Consider the following 22,071-nt stretch of genomic DNA (forward strand, 5'->3'; position numbering starts at 1 on the left):
GATCACTTTTTTTTTTTTTTTGCCTTTCATTCTATTCATAATTTCATATGACCTTTTTTTTAATTAATTCTATTTTTTTTTAGTATGGCAATACAACACGTTGATAAACAATTCTATTTTCAATAGGATTTAAATTTTATATCAAATGGGACTATAACAATATATATCCTTTTAAAAAAATCTATCTTATATCCTTATTGCCTCATTCACGTGTTTTTTCTTTTTTTTAATTTTTTTTTTTTACATTATATTGATATCAACATTTTTTTTTTTTCATTCTATCCATAAAAATATGACATTTTTTATTCCATTTTTCTCATAGGATAACAAGAAACACGTTAATTAGAAATCCTAATTATAATAGGATATAGTGATATACATTATTTTTTACTTTTTACTTTTATTTTAAAAATTATTTTTTGATTTTTCTTCAATTTTGTGTTGCCACTTGGCGCAACTATGGCTTCTAAACTCAACTTTTATTGTTCTTTGTTTTTTCTTCAATTTTGTGCCGCCACTTGGCGCAACTATAGTTTCTAAGCCCAAATTTTATTATATAGGGTCCGTTTGGATACCGTTTATTTTGCTGAAAACACTATAGTAAAATAATTTTTAAATGTGTGAATAATGCCGTGAGAACCATTTTTAATGAAAAAGTTGTTGAAAAAAGAGGTTTGTAGATTTCGTAAACAATGCATGGGACCCACGGGTGTGACACCACAGCCACAAAATGCTAAATAAAAAAAATTAAAAAAAAAAGAGCGCAGAAGCAGACGCATTCCTTTTCATTCGTATCCAAACCCAGCTATAGTATATGATATGATATTTCAGTTGATAATTTTTTAAACAGTATGTCAAATAAAAAATAGTAAGGGGTAATAGAATTAGTGGTTCATCTGACCACTTATTTCATGATATGACACAAAACTTACAAGCATTATACACAAAATAATTGTGCTTGAATTATCAGAACATGATTAGCGAAACTTGATTGTCTTTAATAGCCTTTCCAAAGAAACTCGTGCAATAAATCTTAATTCGGACAACTTTTACAAATATTGTCCGCTCTCATGCACTTTATTAAATGGAAAAAGTTTACTTTCAATCGAGTTTGGAGAAAAGTTTCCACCAACCACGTTATTCAATTGTTGCTGCAAGTCGCACTATTACAACTCAAGAATTGAGAAATTACATCATTGTAATATCTTGATAAACTGAACAACAGCTTTGGCAGCATTATATGCTGCAAGGGATCCGAATTTAGTGTATGCATTCTCCCCTGATTGTTTTCCAGCTAAGTCTGATAGCCCTCGTAATGCTATCACCGGGAAGCCATTTGACAAGGTTATTGTCTGAAAGAATTACCACTCTATATTAGTTATTTCTATTTATAGAATAAGCTACTATCAAATTATATATATTAAGAAATCAATTTGTAAATGATACAAGTTGAATACGAGCTTTATAACTGGCAGTATATAGAATATAGAGTGATTAAGAAACTTGCCATAACTACAGCTGAACTCTCCATATCTGTGGATGAAACACCAAAAGTCCTAACTAGAAAATTTCTGTAAGGTGCATTGTCCACAAAAGTGTTGGATGTTGCTCCCCTCAACCCAACTACCAGCTTTGGCTTTCGTGGGAGGCACAAGCTTGAATTCACACATTGTTTCAGTTCCATCCCCTGAAAGTACTTAAATTGAATATATAAATTAAATTAATAAAAGGTGAATATCCTACTAATTTGGTCCTCCTACTATTAGGTAAAGTTTACTTTGGTCTGTCTATTATTAATTGTGTCAACTTAATCCATTAACTTTCAACATCAAGTTCATCTTTAGGTATCCCCATTGTTTAAATTTTAATAGATTAATAGTTGAACTTAATTTGATTTTAAATTTTTTTTTTTTTACACTTTATATAATAACCTATCAACTAGTGTTCCATTCACCACACTAACTAATTTCATTCAAATTTAAATGGAGAGAAGATTCAACAATAAAATTGACTTGATTTAAAAGTTGTGGAACTAAATTGACACAATAAATAGCTGTGGAGCTATAGTTTATACAATTAATAGTTGATGGGCCAAATTGAATTTTTAATGTTACCTTATAGTTGGAGACTTGGAGTGCCAAATTAATAATTTAACCTAAAATTCTATTTAGTGCCCGTTTGTTTCGGCTTTTTGAGCCCAAAAAGCGCGTTTTGAAAAACACTCAACCAATTTTTGCGTTTGGTAAACTCAAAACGCAACTTTTTTATAAAAGCTGTGTTTGGAGCATTGAGGAAAAACTGAGGAGAAACGCGGAAGGATTATGGACCCTCAGGGGTCCATAAATGAAAACGCGCTATGCGCGTTTTGTATATTACCGTTGCAAATCCGAAAATTACCGAAATACCCATCAGTCTCTCACACCCTCATCTCTCATCTGTGTCTTTTTTCTTCGTCTTCTTCCTCTTCGTCTTCCTCTGCTTCTTCACCGGTCTACCCCCACAATCAACAAAACCCATTTCAACCTTTGATATTCCGAATACAGAATCAACAAAACCAAACCAAAAATAACTCAAAATCAACACAAAAACAACTTAAAATCAACTCAAATCCAGAAAACCCATCCCAAACCCAACTCAAAATCAACCCAAAATCCATAGAAAAAAAAACCCAAAATCCCAAAATCTTCATCTTCAGCTTCAATCATCTTCATCTTCATCTTCATCATCATCATCATCATCTTCTTCTCTGGAGTGTGAAAAAAAAAGAATAAAGGATGAGTTCCAGCGTTGGTGACGATGGTTCTGATGTGTTCCGATTTGAAGTGCTAAGAGGAAAAAAAAAAAAAAAAAAAAAAAAAAAAAAAAAAAAAAAAGAAGAAGCAGATGGTGTTCTGGACCGAAGTGCTAAGAGGCAAAAAAAAAAAAAAAAAAAAAGAAGAAGAAGAAGAAGCAGATGGTGTTCTGGACCGAAGTGCTAAGAGGAAAAAAAGAAGGAAAAAAAGAAGAAGAAGAAGCAGATGGTGTTCTGGACCGAAGTGCTAAGAGGCAAAAAAAGAAAAAGAAAAGAAAGAGAGCTGGGAATGTTCTGGACTGAGAAGATGGTAGAGGAAAGAAGGAAAAAGGAAAAGAAAAGAGAGTGTGGTTGGTTACAGGGTGGATGAGAAAAAAAGAGGAGAAAAAAAAAAGAAAAAAAAAAGGAAGTAGAGCCTCGTGTGTGGAGAGAAAAAAAAGGGAGAAAAAAGAAATTATATCATAATATTTTCATAATATTTTTACAATAAATTTTAAGGTAGACTATTATTAGCTAATATTGGTGAGAAAAAAATAATTTTTTTAGAAAGAGAAAAAAATAATTTTAATAGTATGTTAAAATTAAAATTACTATCAATTTTTATCACAATATTTTTACAATACTTTCACAATAAATCTTAAGTGGTAGATTATTATTAGCTAATATTGGTAAGAAAAAAATAATTTTTTTAGAAAAAGAAAAATTGATTTAAGTATGATGAAGTAATTGATTTAAGTATGAAACAAACTCACATAAAAAAAAAAATTTGAAATAAATTCCCTTATATATACATTGTCCTTTTTGGTCATTTACCCCTCAAAAAGCCACTTTTATCAGCTTTTACCAAACACTCAGCTTTTTCATTATGCACTTTTAACAGCTTTTACCAAACACTCAGTTTTTTGAAACTCCACTTTTTACATTATGCACTTTTACAAAACTCCACTTTTTCATTATGCACTTTTTCTAAAAGCTGAACCAAACTCACCCTTAGTCAGCAAGACTAGAAACTTCTTGACCCAATCAATTGTGTCCTGAAATTTCTATAATCAAATTATCTTACACGAGCAATGCTATTGATTCAATAGTTTTGACAATAAAATCCACACCTGCTAAATTAACAAGTTATTAATATTAATTCTCATATAAGGCCACCACTAATTGTACTTTATTATCTATTATTAACAATTTGCCATCTCAGATAGTATGAAATTTGTCATCAATTTTGGTGTGTCTCTATACTTATTGTACGTTACACATTTTTCACCTAACTTAATTTGATAAATTAATGGAAGAAAAGTCAAAGGAGAAACTTAATTTTTCCTTGCTTTTATATAGCTTGTAGTAGTGATTGAAAACGGTCAAGAAGATACATTAGTTGGCACTTTCTTATAAATGGTCACTAGACATTTGCTGTTTTGGGGCTGTGTAAAACTGGCTTTTGGGTGTTAAGGACTTAAGGCCTGGTATGGCCCTCTACATTGTGGAAGTGTTGTGTCTTAGCTTTATTTTCAATCAAAATTCCCTATCTAATCTATCTTCTTGTTGACTAGAAGATACAATAAATTAATAACAAAACTAGTCCCAAGGAAGAAAAAGAAGCCTGAAGATTAGTCATACCTCCAAGTTGGCAGCAAGTTGAAGCCAATGCTTACTTGCTTGTACCCACAACAGCGACTGAGCTATATTAGGCTTCCCAAACTCAGAGTAGAATTCCTCCTCACTATATCCAACAAGTCCCAACAAATTTCCTTTACCTTTTGGTACATTGTAGCTTGCAACATTCAATTCAGCAACATGGTCAAGGTTCGATGTTCCATTGAGGTTCTGTCAACAAAAAGAATTTTCCAACGCATAATATAAATTGCAAATATAGAGACTGAAAGAGACTAAAGTCATAGAGTGAACTGAAATATATACCAGCCAGTCCCAAATGCCAGTGTGACCAAATTGTTTGGGAATGACAACATCTCCAATGGACAAAGAATCATTTACATTCCCAGAAACTCCAAAATGGATTATGCCCTTTACGTCAAACAAGTCCAGCATTTGTTGTGTTGCTGCAGCAGAATTTACCTGCATTCACCCGACACCAATCAAGATAAAAACTATAAGGTAAACAAAAAGGCATATACATATTAAGAAATCGAAAAACATAGAATAAAAAACATCTATCTTATTCTTAATATTCCATTTTGTGCTCTACCAATTACAGTAATGTGTCGAAGTTTTTTTTTTTTTTTTCATTTTAAAACTTGATACTCTATAAGGAAATGACATGAAAAATTGCGATTGATAGAGTATAAAATGAACGCTAAAAATGGAACTGATGATTTTTATTTGAAAATAAAATAAATAACATGTTTTCACTTTTCATTACAAGATGCTTCATACTATTTAGATTAAATATTACAAATTTAAAAGTGTTTTTTTTACCATTCCAACTCCGCATCTCACGTAGAGGACTTTCTTATCATGGATCTTTCCCACCCGGAATCTTCGGCCTGCAATTTCAAGTTTTCTTTAAGTAACTAACTAAAAACCAATAACTTCAACTGACATTAATTATAAAATTCATTCTCAAAAAAAAAAAAAAAAAAAAAACCTAACATTATAAAATATAATAAATAAATAAATAACCTGACAAATCTATAATTAGATGAGTCTTGTGAGGCTGAAAAGCCCCAGTAGCAAAAAAAGCAGAGTCTTCAGGTGTAGACACTGTGAGGAGACCTAAATAAGGCCCTTCGCGGTTTACTTCCTTGATTACTGTCAGAGATTTCAACCTTTTTAGTGGTAAAGCAAATGCAGCAGGAACAATGACCAGAAACAGAAAGGAAACTAAAATTAGAATAAGCGGTAAACATTTTCTATTAACTTGTTTTGCAGCCATGGTTAGGACTTTGGTTCTGCTGAAAGAGACTGCTGCATGTACTTTCCTATATATAAAGAAATGACTTTTTCAGAGATGCCGACCATTAATGGCCAATGCCAACCCTACCATTTTATAGTGTTTTGTATTTTGCTATCATTGCCATTGATCTTTTTTTTTTTTTTTTTGATGAAGATTGCCATTGATCATTTGATCTCTTCTATTCTGCCATCATGATGTTTGTTTAAACTTGTAAAAGCATGAGATATGTTAGGTAGGTGATGTTATTCCAATAATAATTTGCGCGTCAACAATTGTAAACAAATAAAAAATAAATAAAAGCTATGAAATTTGTTTTCTTAAGATTTCTGTAGTTCTTGTCCTTTGTACGATAAAAGTGTAAGAATCATCACCAACTTTAGCAATTGGACGGTGATTTGTCTTAACAACATTTTGCATATGTAATTTGCATTTTTATTTTTTATTCTTCTTTGCTGAATTTTTTTTTTTTTTTTTTCCATGTTGGTGAGTTGTCTTTCACATTCAAAATGTGAAGAAGACTAACAACCAGAGATATGTTATAAAAAATAAACGTTAGGTTCCACATGTTTGAAAATGAGATAAACATGTGCTGCACTTTTCTTTTCTTTTCTTTTTCTTTTTTTTTTTCTTTATGCGGAAATTCAATGCAATCTCTCAGCCAACTTTGAATTTGCTTCTCTCTCCTCCGACACTTGAGCTATACATATGTGTACACTCTCCTGGTAAAATGCAGAAGAGCTAATATAAACTACAAGAGATATATCATCAGATTTAATGTGTGGATTATCACTTCAGTTCTATATATTTTATCTCATTCTAGTGCTAATATAAACTACAAGAGATATATCATCAGATTTATTGTGTGGATTATCACTTCAGTTCTATATATTTTATCTCATTCTCATAGTTCTTTTCTCTCTATATCCTTTATTTCACACGTTATCAACACGATAACACGAAGCTCTAGCCAAATTCTAAAAAGAAAGTTGTCCTTATTCTACCTTTCGAAATTAAAGGCTATTTATGAGATACTACAACCCATTGTAAGTTTTCTCTAAGAATTGGTAATTTTATCATCTAAGTCATTTGTTATCACAAGTTCATGCTTAAAATTTATGTACATATTTATTAAATTTATATATTATGGATCTCATGCTAAACATATTTGTACGGGCCACAGTTATCAACCTGTACGGAGCTCATTGCACATTTCCTAGGTGGGGCACATCTCACCCTAATTACTAACTGAGCACCTAGCCTATTCCCTAGACGGGCTTGGCCCGAGCTCACGGCCTGACTAAATATCTTCAATTATACTGAGATCAAAAGATAATGCCTTGGGGGTAGGGCCGGCCCTTCCACTAGGGCAATTAAGCCATTGCCTAAGGCCCCCAAGTGGAAGAAGGCCCCAAAATTTTGAAAAAGAAGGGTAGTAAAAAAAGAATAGTTTCAGATGAAACTCCAAAAGAATCTAGTAACAAAAAATTAGGTACATCCTAGTAAACATTGGTACCAAAAAAATTCTTTGGTCTAAACAAAATCAATTGTCCAAAAAATAACATCCTTAAACTATTGAAAAAGCAAAATTCAACCAGATAAAATACAAAGCCGATCTAAAAAATTATACACAAGATGGATACTTGTTATTGTTCGGATATTTAGAATAAATATATATAATTTTTATTAGTGTTAATTCATTGAATAATATAATGCATATGTCTTTATTTATGCAAGTAGAGATTGCCAGATACTTGTTAGTTATTATTGTTCGATGAAATTACAAAATATTTTTTATATACATCAGGTTCTATTGCTCTATACTTGAAAGTTATTTTTTATTCCAGTCATTATAAATATGTTATAGATAGTGTTTATTTTATTTGTAAATATTGTTTGATTAGAAATGTCTACTAGAAAATATGCATTTGGATATGAAAAACTTTTAAAAAAAAGAAAAAGAAAAATTAATTGAGTCTCAATGGATAAATTTGTTATTAGTAATAAACAAAATACAACACAAAAGGAGGTGTTAATAAAATCATATCTAAAATCGACAATGTCCCAAGAAAGATTAAGTAGATTAACTATATTAACGATTGAAAATGAGATATTATAAGAACTTGATTACAAAATTTTAATTAATCAATTTGTGTCTCAAAATATAAGAAAAATAGATTTTAAATGAAATATATTAAAACATTAAATAAATATTAATTTAATTAATACATAAATATATAAAATAAAAATAAAAAGCCACATTTTAGTTCTCGCCTTAGGCCCTAAAATATCTAGGGTTGGCGTTGCTTAGGGGAATTTGCCCGCCGAGCATCAAATGGCGCCTAGTGCAAGTTCGAAGAGGGTCACATGAGCTGCGAGTGGCGAGTCCCATCTGGTCAGGAATATAGCATAGAGGGGCCCACCAACATGGGGAATAACCCTCTCATCATGACGACACCACTAAGGGGAGTCTATAAATAGAGACTAATAGGTAGGGTGCAAGGGGTTGGGAAAATTGGGGAGAGAAACACAAGAGTAGTGAGGAGATATACGTCCCGGGGAGAAAGAAGTCCAATCCAAATTTCATAAAAAGAGATCAGTTACACTGTTATCATCTCGGGGAAGGTAGAGTTACGAGAAAGGAAACCAAAAAGCCTTTGTTTGTCTCCTATAAAAACCTGCAATGCCATCTTTGGGGCTTCCCATCATTGGAAATTCTTGACCCATAATACAAGTGAATTGGGGATCTCAGCCCAAAAACTTCATTCCACTGGGCCGAGCAACCACAATATTACATATGGTAATATTGTTAAATATCATAAGTGATAAATCAAGCAATTCTATAGCATTTATTTTTATCTTAAGCATATTAAAATTATATGTGACACATGTCTAATAATTTTGGACACAAATTGATAAAATAATTATTTATCAAGATCCTTGATGAGATCCACCTTGGTGTAGTGAATATTGGAGATATTATTTTGAATGGCTACCAAGCATCCCAATAGAATTGCTTAAAAGTAAATAATCTTTATTTGACACATTTCCATGAAGAATTATAAAATGAGTACCTTACAGTTTATTTGACACATTTCCATGAAGAATTATAAAATGAGTACCTAACAGTAAAACGTCCCCTAAATTCATGAAATAATTTGAGGGAGAGATATGAGTTCCAGAAGAACTTAATCATCCCATAAGTTTATGCATCTAAAGTTGCACGATTTAAAGTTCCAAAAAAACTTAATGTCACAAAAGCTCATGCACCAGAAGTTGCAAGATTTTAATGGTGCACCTGAAGTTGCAATAATTTAAAAGTCTAAGATATGAAGTAGATGTTGTTTTAATTCCGCTGTGGATTTCATGTATAAGATGCATGTGTATTTCAACACCCAAATTGTGCGAATTTGATTGATAAAATTGTTTGAGTGTATATTATGCAGTTGTATGTTACGTCCCAAATTAAGTGTTTTACTAACTGGATCTTAGGTTTATAAGTAATTACAAGAAGTTCAAATTGCAATTTAGATATAGTTAGCACTTTCCTCAGGTCATTACATTGGTATTATGTAGGCATGTGTTGAGTCCTATATTAAGTGTTTACTCTATGGATCTTATGTTTATAAGATCTCAATTGCAATTTTATTAGACCTTTTAAGTTATAAGGGTAAATGTAGTTAGCTCTTTTTTCACATCGATATATTTGTATTGTGAGAATGGATAATTTTAATTATTTGAAAACTATAGGTATTGATGATGCGTGCATCAAAACCAATATTGTGCATGTGAGTTAGTATTATTAGAGATATATTAGCCCAATAGAAGGATTGGGCTTGGGCATATATACATTGAAGGATTTAAGTTGTGCCTATGATATTGGGCTAATATATCTCTAAAAAGTATGATATGTGTTTACATATGTTTACGATACTAGAAAGCAATAAAGGGACAATGGGATTCTTTAGTTGGTGAATGTTGTCTTTGAAACTTCATGTGTGAGAAAAAAATAAAAACGTGGTATAGGTTTTTAAAGGAAGAAGAGTTGATATTGTTGAATCTTCTTTGCATGCAGTCAAACTTTCCAACTTGTAGCTAGGTGGTAATTTTAATTCGTCTCTTTGACTTTGAAGTGAAGTATAGGTTGGTTTTCTATATAAGACTTCCTACGATATGTATCAAGCATCCAACAAGTGCAAGTACGAAAGCAAAATACAAGTGTATATAAGGAATAAGAAAGCAAAGAGTGAAATAGTGAATAGTGGTGTGTGTGTTTAACACAGTGTGTGTAATGTTAAAGTATCAATAAAACTTCTCTTTTATTGATTCCTCCTTTATGTTTTCTACTTGAGCATAGTGAGATTGTGTTTGATAAGATACTTTCTTCTTGATGTGACGCAAAACTTACAAACATTATACTCTAGAATTGAGTTTGATTTATCAACACTTGATTAGAAATGAAACCTTTCTTTGAATAGCCTTTCCAGAGAAATTTGTGAAATAAATCTTCTTTGACACATCAGAAAACTTTTACAAATAGTGCCTGCTTTCATGCAGTTTGTTCAATTCTTGTTACTCGCACTATTACAACTCAAAGAATTGAGAAATTACACTTGATTTCAACTCCAATATGAAAATCAACTAAGAGTGTGTTTGGAAAAAATTAAAAAGCCAGCTTATTTTACCATTCAACTTATTTTTTCTACTATTCATGGCCCCATTGCACTTTTTGGTACTATTCATGGCTCTCACTGTACTATTTTAGCTAACTTTACTTTTATCTACAGTACTTTCAGCAAAATAAGCGGATCCCAAACAAAATTAATTTGGCTCCACTGCAGTACTTTCAGCTTATTTTTGCTACTATTTATGGCCCTACTGCACTTTTTGGTACTATTCATGGGTCTCACTGTACTATTTTAGCTAACTTTTACCTTTATCTATAGTACTTTCAGCAAAAAAATTTCAATTTCAGCAAAATAAGCGGATCCCAAACAGAATGCATTAATTTGCTCCAAATTATTTTACTATTCAACTTAGTTTTACTACTATTTATGAGTTCTACTGTATTTTTTGGTACTATTCATGGGTCCAACTGAACTATTTTAGCTCATTTTTACCTTTATCTACTGTACTTTCAATAAAAAGTTTTTAGTTTTAACAAAATAAGCAAATTCCAAACAGATCCTAAATATACCATTTCCTTTATTTAGAGACTAATGAATTCATTGTTGAGAAATTACATATTTTATTCATTATGCATAAAACCTAACATGTCCATAGATAGCCTTTAAATGAACATCACTGGCTAACATCATCAAAGGTATGAGTTTACGAAAGCAATAACAAATAAAAATTACATCATTGTAATGTCTTGATAAATTGAACAACAGCTTTGGCAGTATTGAGTGCTGCAAGAGGTCCAAATTTTAAAATTGCATTTCCTCCTGATTGTCCTCCGGCTAAATCTGATAACCCTCTGAATACTATCACTGGAGAACCATTTGACAAGCTTGTCTGAAAGAAGTGCCATTTTGTATTAGCTATTTCTCTATATAAAATAAGTTCCTATCAGGTTATCAAAGTGCGAAATGCATAGCCACTAATTTTGGACTAAAATCTACTCACATGAATAAATAAAAGCTTTTGTGTTTATCTTTAGGCTAACTTTTTTTTTTTTTTTTTTAAACATATGATAAGATTTAAAGTAATACATTCGCTTTAAGATAATTGCTTTTTACCATCAAGTTAAGACATTAATTTTTTTTTTTTTTTTATGTAGGCATAATTCAATTTCAAGTCTCTTATTCAACTATGAGTATTTGTCAATCGAACTAACTAAACCTACATTAGGCTAACTTAACATCCATGCAAAGGTTAAATTAAACTTATATATATATATATATATATATTGCCTGCCAATCATTATTAAGCAATCAATTTGTAAATGATACAATAGTTGAACTCAAGCTTTATATCTGGCATATAGAGTGATTAAGAAACTTACCATTACTACAGCTGCACTCTCCATATCTACGGATGACACGTGAAAATTTCTAACTAAAAATTTCCTATAAGCTGCATTATCCACAAAAATGTTGGATGTTGATCCCCTTAGTCCAACTACTAGCTTGGGCTTGTGTGGGAGGCACAAGCTTGAATTCACACACTGTTCCAATTCCATCCCCTGAAAAAGTACTCAAATTGAAAATACAATAAATAAAAAGAAAATACCCTACTTATTTGATCCTCAAACTATGAGATAAAGTTTAATTGAGTTTCTCAACTGTTAATTGTATCAATATAAATTGCTTAACCTTCAAAATCAATTCAATTTCACCTTGAACTCTCCTCTTTGTTTGAATTTTAATGAAATTAATAGTTGATTTTAATTTTTTAAAAACTTTATATTATAACCTTTTAATTTATATCCCATTTGCCAGACTAACTAATTTCGTTAAATTTTAAATGAAGAGAAGATTCAATGATAAAATTGAGTTGATTTCAAAAGGGGACTAAATTGATACAATTAATTGGAACTTAGTTTATATGATTAATTATCAAGGGACCAAACTAAATTTTTAATTTTATCTTTAATTTTGGGGTACTTGAGTTATTTTAGGGGTTTCTGAGTATTTTTTGTCATTTTAGAAAAATTTTAAGTATTTTGGTCATTTTAGAGGTTTCATAGTATTTTTGGTCATTTAGAGTATATTTTAGTCATTTTTGTGGTTTTAAGGGTATTTTGGTCATTTTAATGATTATGAGATATTTTCAGAGTTGAGTGATTTGGGTAAATGATACTTGGGTCTAGTTGGGTAATTAGTTCTTATTTTAATGGGTGGGTAAATAGGTTTGGGTAGATTTTTCCGTCTATATTAAGTTGGAGTACCAAATTAAAAATTTAACCCAAAATAGATTTTGATTATCAACAAGATTATAAAGTTCTAGATCAATTCATCAGTCATTTCCTGAAATTTCGATCATCAAATTACCTTACACATATTTTATCTAACTTAATTAATTTGACGACAGAATGGAAGAAAATGTCAAAGGAGAAACTTTAATTTAATTTTCCTTGTTTTTTTATTGGCTGTAGTACTATACCTAGTTGTCAATACTTGTCACTATCTTATATTTGGGCACTACACATTTGGTGTTTTGGGGCTATGCAAAATGACTTTTGGATGTTAAGGCATGGAGTAATAATGTTACATACAATTCCTTATCTATTATAATTTATACGAACTCAATTTGACTTGTAATTGCCTTACCTAACAATTTAAACTTCAAAGTCACCTACAAATTTCCAAATTTCCTATCTGATATATCTCTCTGTTGACTAGAAAATACATAATAATAACAAAAATAATCCAAAAAGTAAGAAGAAGAAGCTTGAATGTTAGTCATACCTCCAAGTTGGCAGCAAGATGAAGCCAATGCTTACTTGTTTCTGCCCAAAACAGCGGCTGAGCAGTATTGGGCTTCCCCAACTCAGAGTAGAATTCCTCATCACTATACCCAATATGTCCCAACAAATTAGTTCCTTCACCTTTTGGTACATTGTAGCTTGCAATATCCAAGTGAACAACATCGCTAAGGTTCGTTGTGCTATTAAGGTTCTGTCAACAAAAGAGTTTTCCTCACATAAGCAGCACAGAACATATAGTACATAGAACTACCAAAAGCACAAAAAAAAAAAAAAAAAAAAAAAAAAAAAATCATATAAAGATTAAAAGACACTAAAGTTATAGAGTTAACTTAAATGCATACCACCCAGCCCCAAATGCCAGTGTTAGCAAATTGTTTGGGAATGATAACATCTCCAATGGACATAGAATCATTTGCATTCCCAGCAATGCCAAAATGGATTATGCCCTTTATGTCAAACAAATCCAGCATTTGTTGTGTTGCTGCTGCAGCATTTACCTGATTTACCCAACACCAATCGGAATAACAACTATAAAGGTTAACAACAAGGCACATAGATATTGATTATATATATATAAGAAAATTGAAATATTAAGGTAAACTAGTTGTAGCTGGTATTCTTGGTCATCAAAATAGCATCTAGTAAAATAGCGACGTCAAAAAATATTATGTCACGTAAAAAAAAGTGTGACCAACTATGATTCATGTAACATTAAGTGGGACTGATGATTTTTATTCAAGAATAACATAACCACCATGGTGTATGCTATAGTATTTAGAATCTAAAGGTGTATTTAGTTACCATTCCAACCCCACATCTCACATAGATGACTTTCTCACCATGGATCTTTCCAACCCGGAATCGCCGGCCTGCAAATTTCAAGTTGTATTTTTAACTATCTAATTTAATACCAATAAAACTACAACTTCAACAAGCCATAGATGGAGGGGAACAAAATTCACCTGATAAGTCAATAAATGGGTGAGTCTTGTGAGGCTTAAAAGCCCCAGTAGCAAAAAAAGCATTCTCTTCAGGTTCATACACTGTGATGAGACCAAGATAAGGCCCTCTGCGGTTTACCTCCTTGATTACAGTCAGAGATTTCAACCTGTTTAGTGGTATTGGTAAAGCAAATGCATCAGGAACAACAGCCAGAAAGAAAACTAAAACCTGCATAAGCAGTGAACATCTTGTAACTAGTTTTGTAGCCATGGTTAGGTTCTGGTGAAAGAGACTGCTTTATTTTCCAATATATAAGCATATGACTTGTTCAGACTTAAGAGATTTCCAGCAAGGCATATTCTAAAATTATCCAAAATTTTTGTTTGGCCGGTGTCATCACACACGTACTTTCTTTGTTACGAGTAATGGTTATTCCAAACATAGTGGCGGCTCTACCTGCAAGCCAAAGTGGTCAAAAGACAATCCTAATTTACAAAATAAATGTATATATTAACTTACTAAAAAAATATTATATGCTAAACTAACCTATTGTGACTACTCTAATAAAAATTTTGAACACCCTGATTTGAGAATTACAAAAATTTGGGTTCAACAAAAATAAGAGTAGTGCTATTACATTCACAACATTTTCACAATAATTTTATAACAAATATAAATGTAGTAAGTTGTTATTGATTCTAATTTGAGTCAAATACTAATATTATTTTTTACCCACTAATAACAGCTTTTTGCATAAGATTTATTATAAAAATGTTATGGACGTAGTATTACTCCAAAATTAATTCTGCCCCAAACATAATTCTTAATTTCTTTTTTTAAGCTTAAATAATAATAATAATAATAAATATTAACCCAAATAACAACAAACATAAACCAAACAAAAATAATACAAGACCAAACAACAACAAATGAAAAAATTATTCAACAAAATACCTATTATAAAACAAAAAGATAAATTTGTAACTTGTTCAACCTATTCAATAAAAATAATTTCTAATTTCATTTTTCCTTAAAAAATGGTACTAAGAAAAATATTGTGGTAATTTAAATTTCTTAATGATCATTTTAAATAAAATTTCTAGATCCACCACTCATTGTATATATACATTGTTTTTTAACTAAAATCATAACTTCAAGTCGTAATTTCAGTTAAAAAGCAATATGTGTATAGTGTGTAGTATGTACTATGTAATAGTATTTTACCTTTCGGTATCATTGCATTAATCTCTTTCCTTTTCATATCTCAACGTAGCAATATGATGTTTTGGTTAAGTGGCAAAAGCCAAGTAAGCAATAAAGAAATTATTTAATAGTGTCACTACAAAAAACATTGCTATTTGCGACGAAACTTTTTCGACGATTACAAAAAGCCATCGTAAAAACTAGCTTTTTCGACGGCAAGTTTCTTCCATCGACAATGACTCGTCAAATATCAACATATTTGTGACGGCAAAATAAGTCTGTCGAAAATGCCTATTATTTTTGTCGAAAATGTGATTTTTTTTTTTAGGGAAATGTTCCCGCCTTACCTTTTACGACGGCATAAAAATATTTGTCGCTAATAAGGTATTATTTATGACGACTAAACAAAAACCGTCAAAACTATTAACACTTGCGACGGCTTTGGTACATCGAAAATACAAAATATATATTTTTTATGGTATTAGTATTTGCGACAAACCATCTTCCATCGTAAATATAAAAAAGGGTATTATTTACAACGACAGAAGAAACACCATCAACACTATTAACACTTGTGATGGCCTTTGTGCATCGAAAATGCAAAATATATATTTTTTATGGTGTTATTATTTGCGACAAATATGATTCCATCGTAAATATAAAAAAGGTATTAGTGGCAGATAGGAAGCCATCGAAAATGTTAAAATATTTTGAAGGGAAAATTGCTCCTTACTTTTCACATTAATGACAACATTTATCCATCGCAATTATTTTTTTTTTATCTAATTGAGTTTGTATTTACGACAAACATGCTAACTGTCATAAATAGTTAATTTGCTTTAAAACAAATAATATATACTTTATAATTTGGCAGCAAATTTTTTTTTCCTTTACCGCCACCCCTTTCCTCCTACCCTCACCCCCACTCAAAATTTAGAATTTGGCAACAAAAAATTTAAAATTCAGATCATCCAAAAAAAAAATTAATTTTTACTTTAAAATTTTATAATTGACCCTTATATATTTGTCAAAAAAAATTCAAAAAAGAAAACAAAGTTAGTACAACAATGGGAAAAAACCCATCTTCTCAAAAAAAAATAAAAGGGGGGTTAAAAAACCCAAAAAATATAGGAAATTCCTTTCAAGTAAACCTATCCCTAATCACAAAACAAAACAAAAAAAAGCCCAAATCTGTCTTCCTCAACAAATCCCTAATTTTCAGTACAAAAACCAAAAAATAGAAAAATAAAAAAATAAAAAACACAACATTGTCTTATAGTTACTCTCTTGTGCCGTCAGTATCTTTGCTTATCTCTACACCATCGTTCTCCATACTTGCCAGAATCCAATTGCCTTGCTAAGCCACTGGTATCACTTACTCTCTCTCACTCTCTTTCTCTGCACTTTAGTTTTTTGTACAGTTTGAAATAATACTGAAGCGTTCTTGTTAAATGAATCCAATAGATATATAGTGATAGAGGATGGTTGGGTGCTGCTGAGCCAAAAAGCTAGTGAATGAATGGCTGAAATTGGTTTTATTAAAAAAATATATTTGAATGGATGGTGGTGCTCATGTATTTGTGTGGTGGATATTTAATAATATAATATTGATTATTAGTGTACCGTTTGAATAATTTTTTGACTGTGAAACTTAAGGGAGACTTGATGAATGGTATTATTGACCACTTTTCAATGATATGAGTGTTTGGTGAAGCTTTAATTATAGTATTTGTGTCGTGAATATATAATAATATATGTGTTCCAGTAAAAGTAACTTTAGCCTCTTTCTTTTCTTTTTCTTTTTCTTTTTTTTTTCTTTTCTTTTTTTGGCTCTAAACTTTAGCAGTTCATTAAGAAAAATTTGTGGCTTCTCTCCACGCTTAACGCACAAAGGAATAGAAAAAGATTAAGGTCATGTAGAGGAATTTATTGTAATATTTTTTTTTTTTGAAATATGTATAAATGAAAAAAATATATAAAAATATGTATAATATTATTTAAAAATTAAAAATATATATTTAAAATGCTTTACCAAATAGCCTAAGTGATTGAGCATAGCAAAATCTGCAGTAATATTGCCGAAGTAGGGACTTGATGAAAAAGAAAAAACCTTTTGCGCCTAGCCTTTGAGTACTGACATGCCATCATGAAAAAGAAAATTAAAAAGAAAAGAAATAATGGTTGTTTTTCCATAAGACCTTGTGCCTAACTGTACTTAGAGTTATCATCTCAAAAGATTATAATGGTGGCAGGTGGTAGGGAAAATATATATAAATATATATATATATATATATATATAATGGTATCCATAGAAGCCTAGGTGATTTGATTTAGATGGTTATTTAGTTTTGTCCTTATCTCAAAAGTGAATTAAGTGGCAGGTGGCAGAAAGTAAAGTGTGCATATATATATATATGTTTTGAATATGTGGATTTTTTGTGTGAGTTAATAATGTAGAAATTATTAGTTTCTTTTAGCCGTCTCTTTTTTGGTCAGATACTGTTATTTGTATATAATTATTTAATTAAATTAGTGGTCCTCTAAAATTTAATTAAGTTTTTCATGTTAGTTAGTTTACAATATATTCATAGATGGTGTTGTTAATTTAGTACTTTTATTTTTAACTTTTATAATAAGCATATCTATTACAATTTAGACAAGAATAATTGTTAATATTTATGTCATTTTTGAAGGGTGTAGATATAATGTCGGTTGATAAATCTTGGATTAATCTTTCTAGTAGGTCATGTGAGGAATATATAAATGGAGTAACAGAGTTTGTTGATTATGCATTTCAACGTATCAAAGATGAAGATATGAAGATAAAATGTCCTTGTAATGATTGTAACAATAGATATAGAAGAACACGAGTTGAGGTTACAAGTGACCTCTTATGGAAAGGGATGAGGCGTGATTATACTAGATGGCATCTCCATGGAGAGGGAAATAGTGATGAGGACGAGGAAGGTAGTGATGAGAATGAGGATAATAGTAGTGATGATGAACAAAATATTGATGATATCCATAATATGATACGGGATGCTTATCCTCATATGAGAGATGTTGAGGAAACAAGTGGGAGTGAATCGCAAGATCCAAATGAAGAAGTAAAGGAGTTTTACAGATTGGTTGAAGAGGCAGACCAACCACTTTATTTGGGATGTAAAAAGTATTCCAATTTGTCCTTCATTGTCAAATTAATGCACATAAAGTGCAAGAATTCATGGAGCAACAACTCATTCACAATTTTGCTGGAACTACTGAAGGATGCATTTCCAATGTGCGAAAAATTGCCCATATCCCACTATGGGGCAAAGAAGATTGTGAGTGATCTTGGTCTAAACTATGAAAAGATCTATGCATGCAAAAATGATTGTATGCTATATTACAAGGAGCATTCGGAAGCAGATAAGTGCTCAGTTTGTCAAATCTCAAGATGGAAGTTGAATAGCAAGGGCGGTAAAAGGGATGCTAAAAAAGTCCCATGGAAGGTATTGCGATATTTTCCTCTTAAGCCGAGGCTACAAAGATTATTTATGTCATCAAAAACAGCTCCAGACATGAGATGGCACCATGAGAATCGTTCTAATGATGAAGTACTAAGGCATCCCGCAGACGCTGAGGCTTGGAAATCATTTGATCGAACTCATGAGTCCTTTTCCTCAGATCCTCGCAATGTAAGACTTGGGTTAGCTACCGATGGCTTTAATCCTTTTGGAAACATGAGTGTTAGCTATAGTTGTTGGCCTGTTGTCGTATTCCCTTACAACATTCCCCCGTGGATGTGTATGAAAGAGCCTTACCTATTCATGTCTCTACTTATTCCGGGCCAAAAGGGTCCTGGCAATGATATCGATGTATTTTTAAGGCCATTAATTGATGAGTTAAAAGAATTATGGGAAAAGGGTGCTGAAACCTATGATGCTTCAACGCAGGAAAACTTTCAAATGAGAGTTGCATTAATGTGGACTATCAATGACTTTCCTGCGTACGCTTATACCTCGGGTTGGAGTACACAAGGGAATCTTGCATGCCCTTGCTGTGGTAGTGAGACTTCTCATCGTAGGTTAAAGCATGGTAGCAAAATGTGCTATATGGGTCATCGTCGATTTCTTCCTCCTGACCATAAATGGCGATCACAAAAAGCACAATTTGATGGTAAGAGAGAGAGAAAAGGGGCACCAAAACGATTATCTGGTGATGATGTGCTGAATCAACTTGGTACTCTGCCACCAATAATACTAGGCAAGGCCGTTAAAAGGAAAAGGTTACTTGGGCGTGGAAAGTGCCACAATTGGAAGAAGCATAGTATTTTCTTTGATTTGCCGTATTGGAGAACATTGTTATTGCGTCATAATTTGGATGTGATGCACATTGAGAAAAATATATGTGATAGTGTGATGGGGACAGTATTAGATATTGATAAGAAAAGTAAAGATTCCTTAAATGCTAGGCTCGATCTAAAAATGATGGGTATATGAAAGGAACTTCATCCTGAAGATGGGAAGACTACTTTTCCTCGTGCTTGTTATACACTCTCAAAAGATGAGAAAAAGGCTGTGTTTCAGTGGTTGCAAAATCTAAAGGTTCCGGATGGTTACTCTGCAAATTTGTCTCGGTGTGTGAATGTAGGAGAACAGAAGATTTTTGGTATGAAAACTCATGACTGTCATGTCTTCATGGAGAGATTACTCCCTCTTGTAGTGCGTGAATTATTACCTAAAAAGGTATCTGATGCTTTAATCGAGCTTAGCAATTTTTTAAAAGAATTATGCTCTAAAGTTTTACGGTTGGAGGACTTGGAGCATATGGAGCACACAATTCCTATAATTCTTTGTAAGTTAGAAAGAATTTTTCCACCTGCTTTCTTTGATGTAATGGTACACTTGCCAATTCATCTACCTTGGGAAGCTAAAGTTGCCAGTCCAGTGCAATATCGATGGATGTATCCGATTGAAAGGTAAAATTATTTATTTTTTTTTTTGATAAGTGAAAGTTAAATTGAGATATTATTTGCAATATAGTTTTTTTTTTTTTTAATTACTCATATTAATTTGATGCATCAATAGGTATTTGTATAAGCTCAAGGGTTATGTTCGTAACAAGGCACACCCAGAAGGGTCGATTGCAGAAGGGTATGTGGCAGATGAATGTCTAACATTTTGCTCACGGTATCTAATTGGGATCGAAACAATATTTAATCGACCTGAGCGAAATGATGATCAATGTCCAGCAACATGTGATGATACCCCTCGATTACCCATATTCTCTAGGAGAGGCCGCCCTTATGGGAAGAGTGCAGTACGAGAGTTAAACAACACTGATTACTATGCAGCATCACTTTATGTCCTACAAAATTGTGATGAGATCGAGCCCCTTGTTCAGTAAGACTTACTTCTTGTACATCAACTCTTTAATATTCTTGTATAAACTTTGAAGATTGACTATTATGATATCTTATATGTAGAGAACATAGGAACATCCTTGTAGACTTGGGTGTCAATGTTGACGAGATGCCTAGACATGAGTTCATTTGTTCGTTCAAAGAAAGGGTACAATCACATTGGTTCTTCCATTTAAAAAAAAATTAATTAAAGCATGAATCTTACATTATTTATATATATTTGCAGATCACAAAACTTTATAATGATGGAAACGAGCAAGTTGACGAGCATGTGCGATCATTGGCTTGGGGTCCAGATAAACGAGCTACACTCTACCCTTGTTACAATGTCAATGGGTTTAGGTTTCGTACTAAACTACGTGATGATGGTAAAAAAACACAAAATAGTGGTGTTATGGTGAAAGGGGAATATCAAAATATGTCTTATTATGGATTGATAACAGACATTATCGAACTCTGTTACACAAAGGGGAATTCTGTTGTTTTGTTTAAATGTGATTGGTATGATGTAGCTCGATAAGGAATTGGTTATAAGCTAGATCGTCATGGGATCACTAGTATTAATAGAACACGTAAGCTAAACACACAAGAGCCATTTGTGTTAGCGTGTCAAGCAATACAAGTTTACTATGTAAGTTGTATAAAAGATCTAGCATGGAGCACTGTGATTGAGACCAAGCCAAGAAATCTTTATGACATGCCAGCAAATGAAGAAGAGCCTTATCAAGAAGAAGAGGTTCAAAGATTCAATACACATGTGGCTGGAGCAAATGAATAAGATGATGGGATGAACTAGAATAGATGGGCTTTAATTCTATGCAAGAACCTACTACACAGGTATGTTTATATATTTTTCAGTATAATCAACATTAATATTTTTTGCTATTTTCTTGAGGATGTTGTAATACGTTTCAATATCTTTATTATGTATTATAAATATAATTGGCATAGTAATAATTTTTTTGTATACTTATTTAGTTTAATCAAAATATTGCAGACCAATGCTGTAGGAGGAAATCAAAATGTGGACGAAAACACAGAAGATGACTTTAAGGAGGAAGATGACTCAGATGGCTCTCAAAAGAAGAATACTGACTTAGATGATGACTGATTTTCCAATATTTATGTTTTCAAGATTGGTGAAGGATATTATAGCTTTCAAGTAGACGTTTTAATATTTTTTATTCTATTTTGTAGACGTTTTAATATTTTTTATTGCATTATGCACTTTTTAGATTTTGACAATTATGGATTTGCTTTAAAAGAAAGAATGTATTAGTAAAGGAATTGGATCCCTCCCAATAAATAATATTTGTGATGGACCTATGCGGTCGATATTGGTAATTTTTTTAAAGGCGAAAATGCATTTTTTGTTCCTACATTTTGGG

The 22,071-nt window shown here is 31.7% G+C and overlaps 3 protein-coding genes across 3 annotated transcripts in view; 1 reads left to right on the plus strand and 2 right to left on the minus strand.

The window, feature by feature from the left end:
- The window catches only part of LOC126722948 (uncharacterized), a 57,539-nt gene that overhangs the window by 10,986 nt on the left and 24,482 nt on the right, over window positions 1-22,071 (plus strand). The window lies entirely within an intron of this gene.
- LOC126722950 (bark storage protein A-like) lies at window positions 877-5,740 on the minus strand. The gene is made up of 6 exons (XM_050426115.1): window positions 5,432-5,740; window positions 5,228-5,295; window positions 4,712-4,867; window positions 4,412-4,618; window positions 1,508-1,687; window positions 877-1,352 (listed from the first exon to the last, which is right to left on the minus strand). The coding sequence occupies exons 1-6, from the start codon at window positions 5,682-5,684 to the stop codon at window positions 1,194-1,196; spliced, it is 1,023 nt and encodes a 340-aa protein (XP_050282072.1). The 5' UTR covers window positions 5,685-5,740; the 3' UTR covers window positions 877-1,193.
- On the minus strand, window positions 10,886-14,517 carry LOC126722946 (bark storage protein A-like). The gene is made up of 6 exons (XM_050426110.1): window positions 14,097-14,517; window positions 13,936-14,003; window positions 13,476-13,631; window positions 13,115-13,324; window positions 11,710-11,889; window positions 10,886-11,219 (listed from the first exon to the last, which is right to left on the minus strand). Exons 1-6 carry the CDS (start codon window positions 14,344-14,346, stop codon window positions 11,064-11,066), a joined length of 1,020 nt encoding a protein of 339 aa, XP_050282067.1. The 5' UTR covers window positions 14,347-14,517; the 3' UTR covers window positions 10,886-11,063.

This window comes from Quercus robur, chromosome 4, assembly GCF_932294415.1.
Source record: "Quercus robur chromosome 4, dhQueRobu3.1, whole genome shotgun sequence".
Classification (NCBI taxonomy): domain Eukaryota; kingdom Viridiplantae; phylum Streptophyta; class Magnoliopsida; order Fagales; family Fagaceae; genus Quercus; species Quercus robur.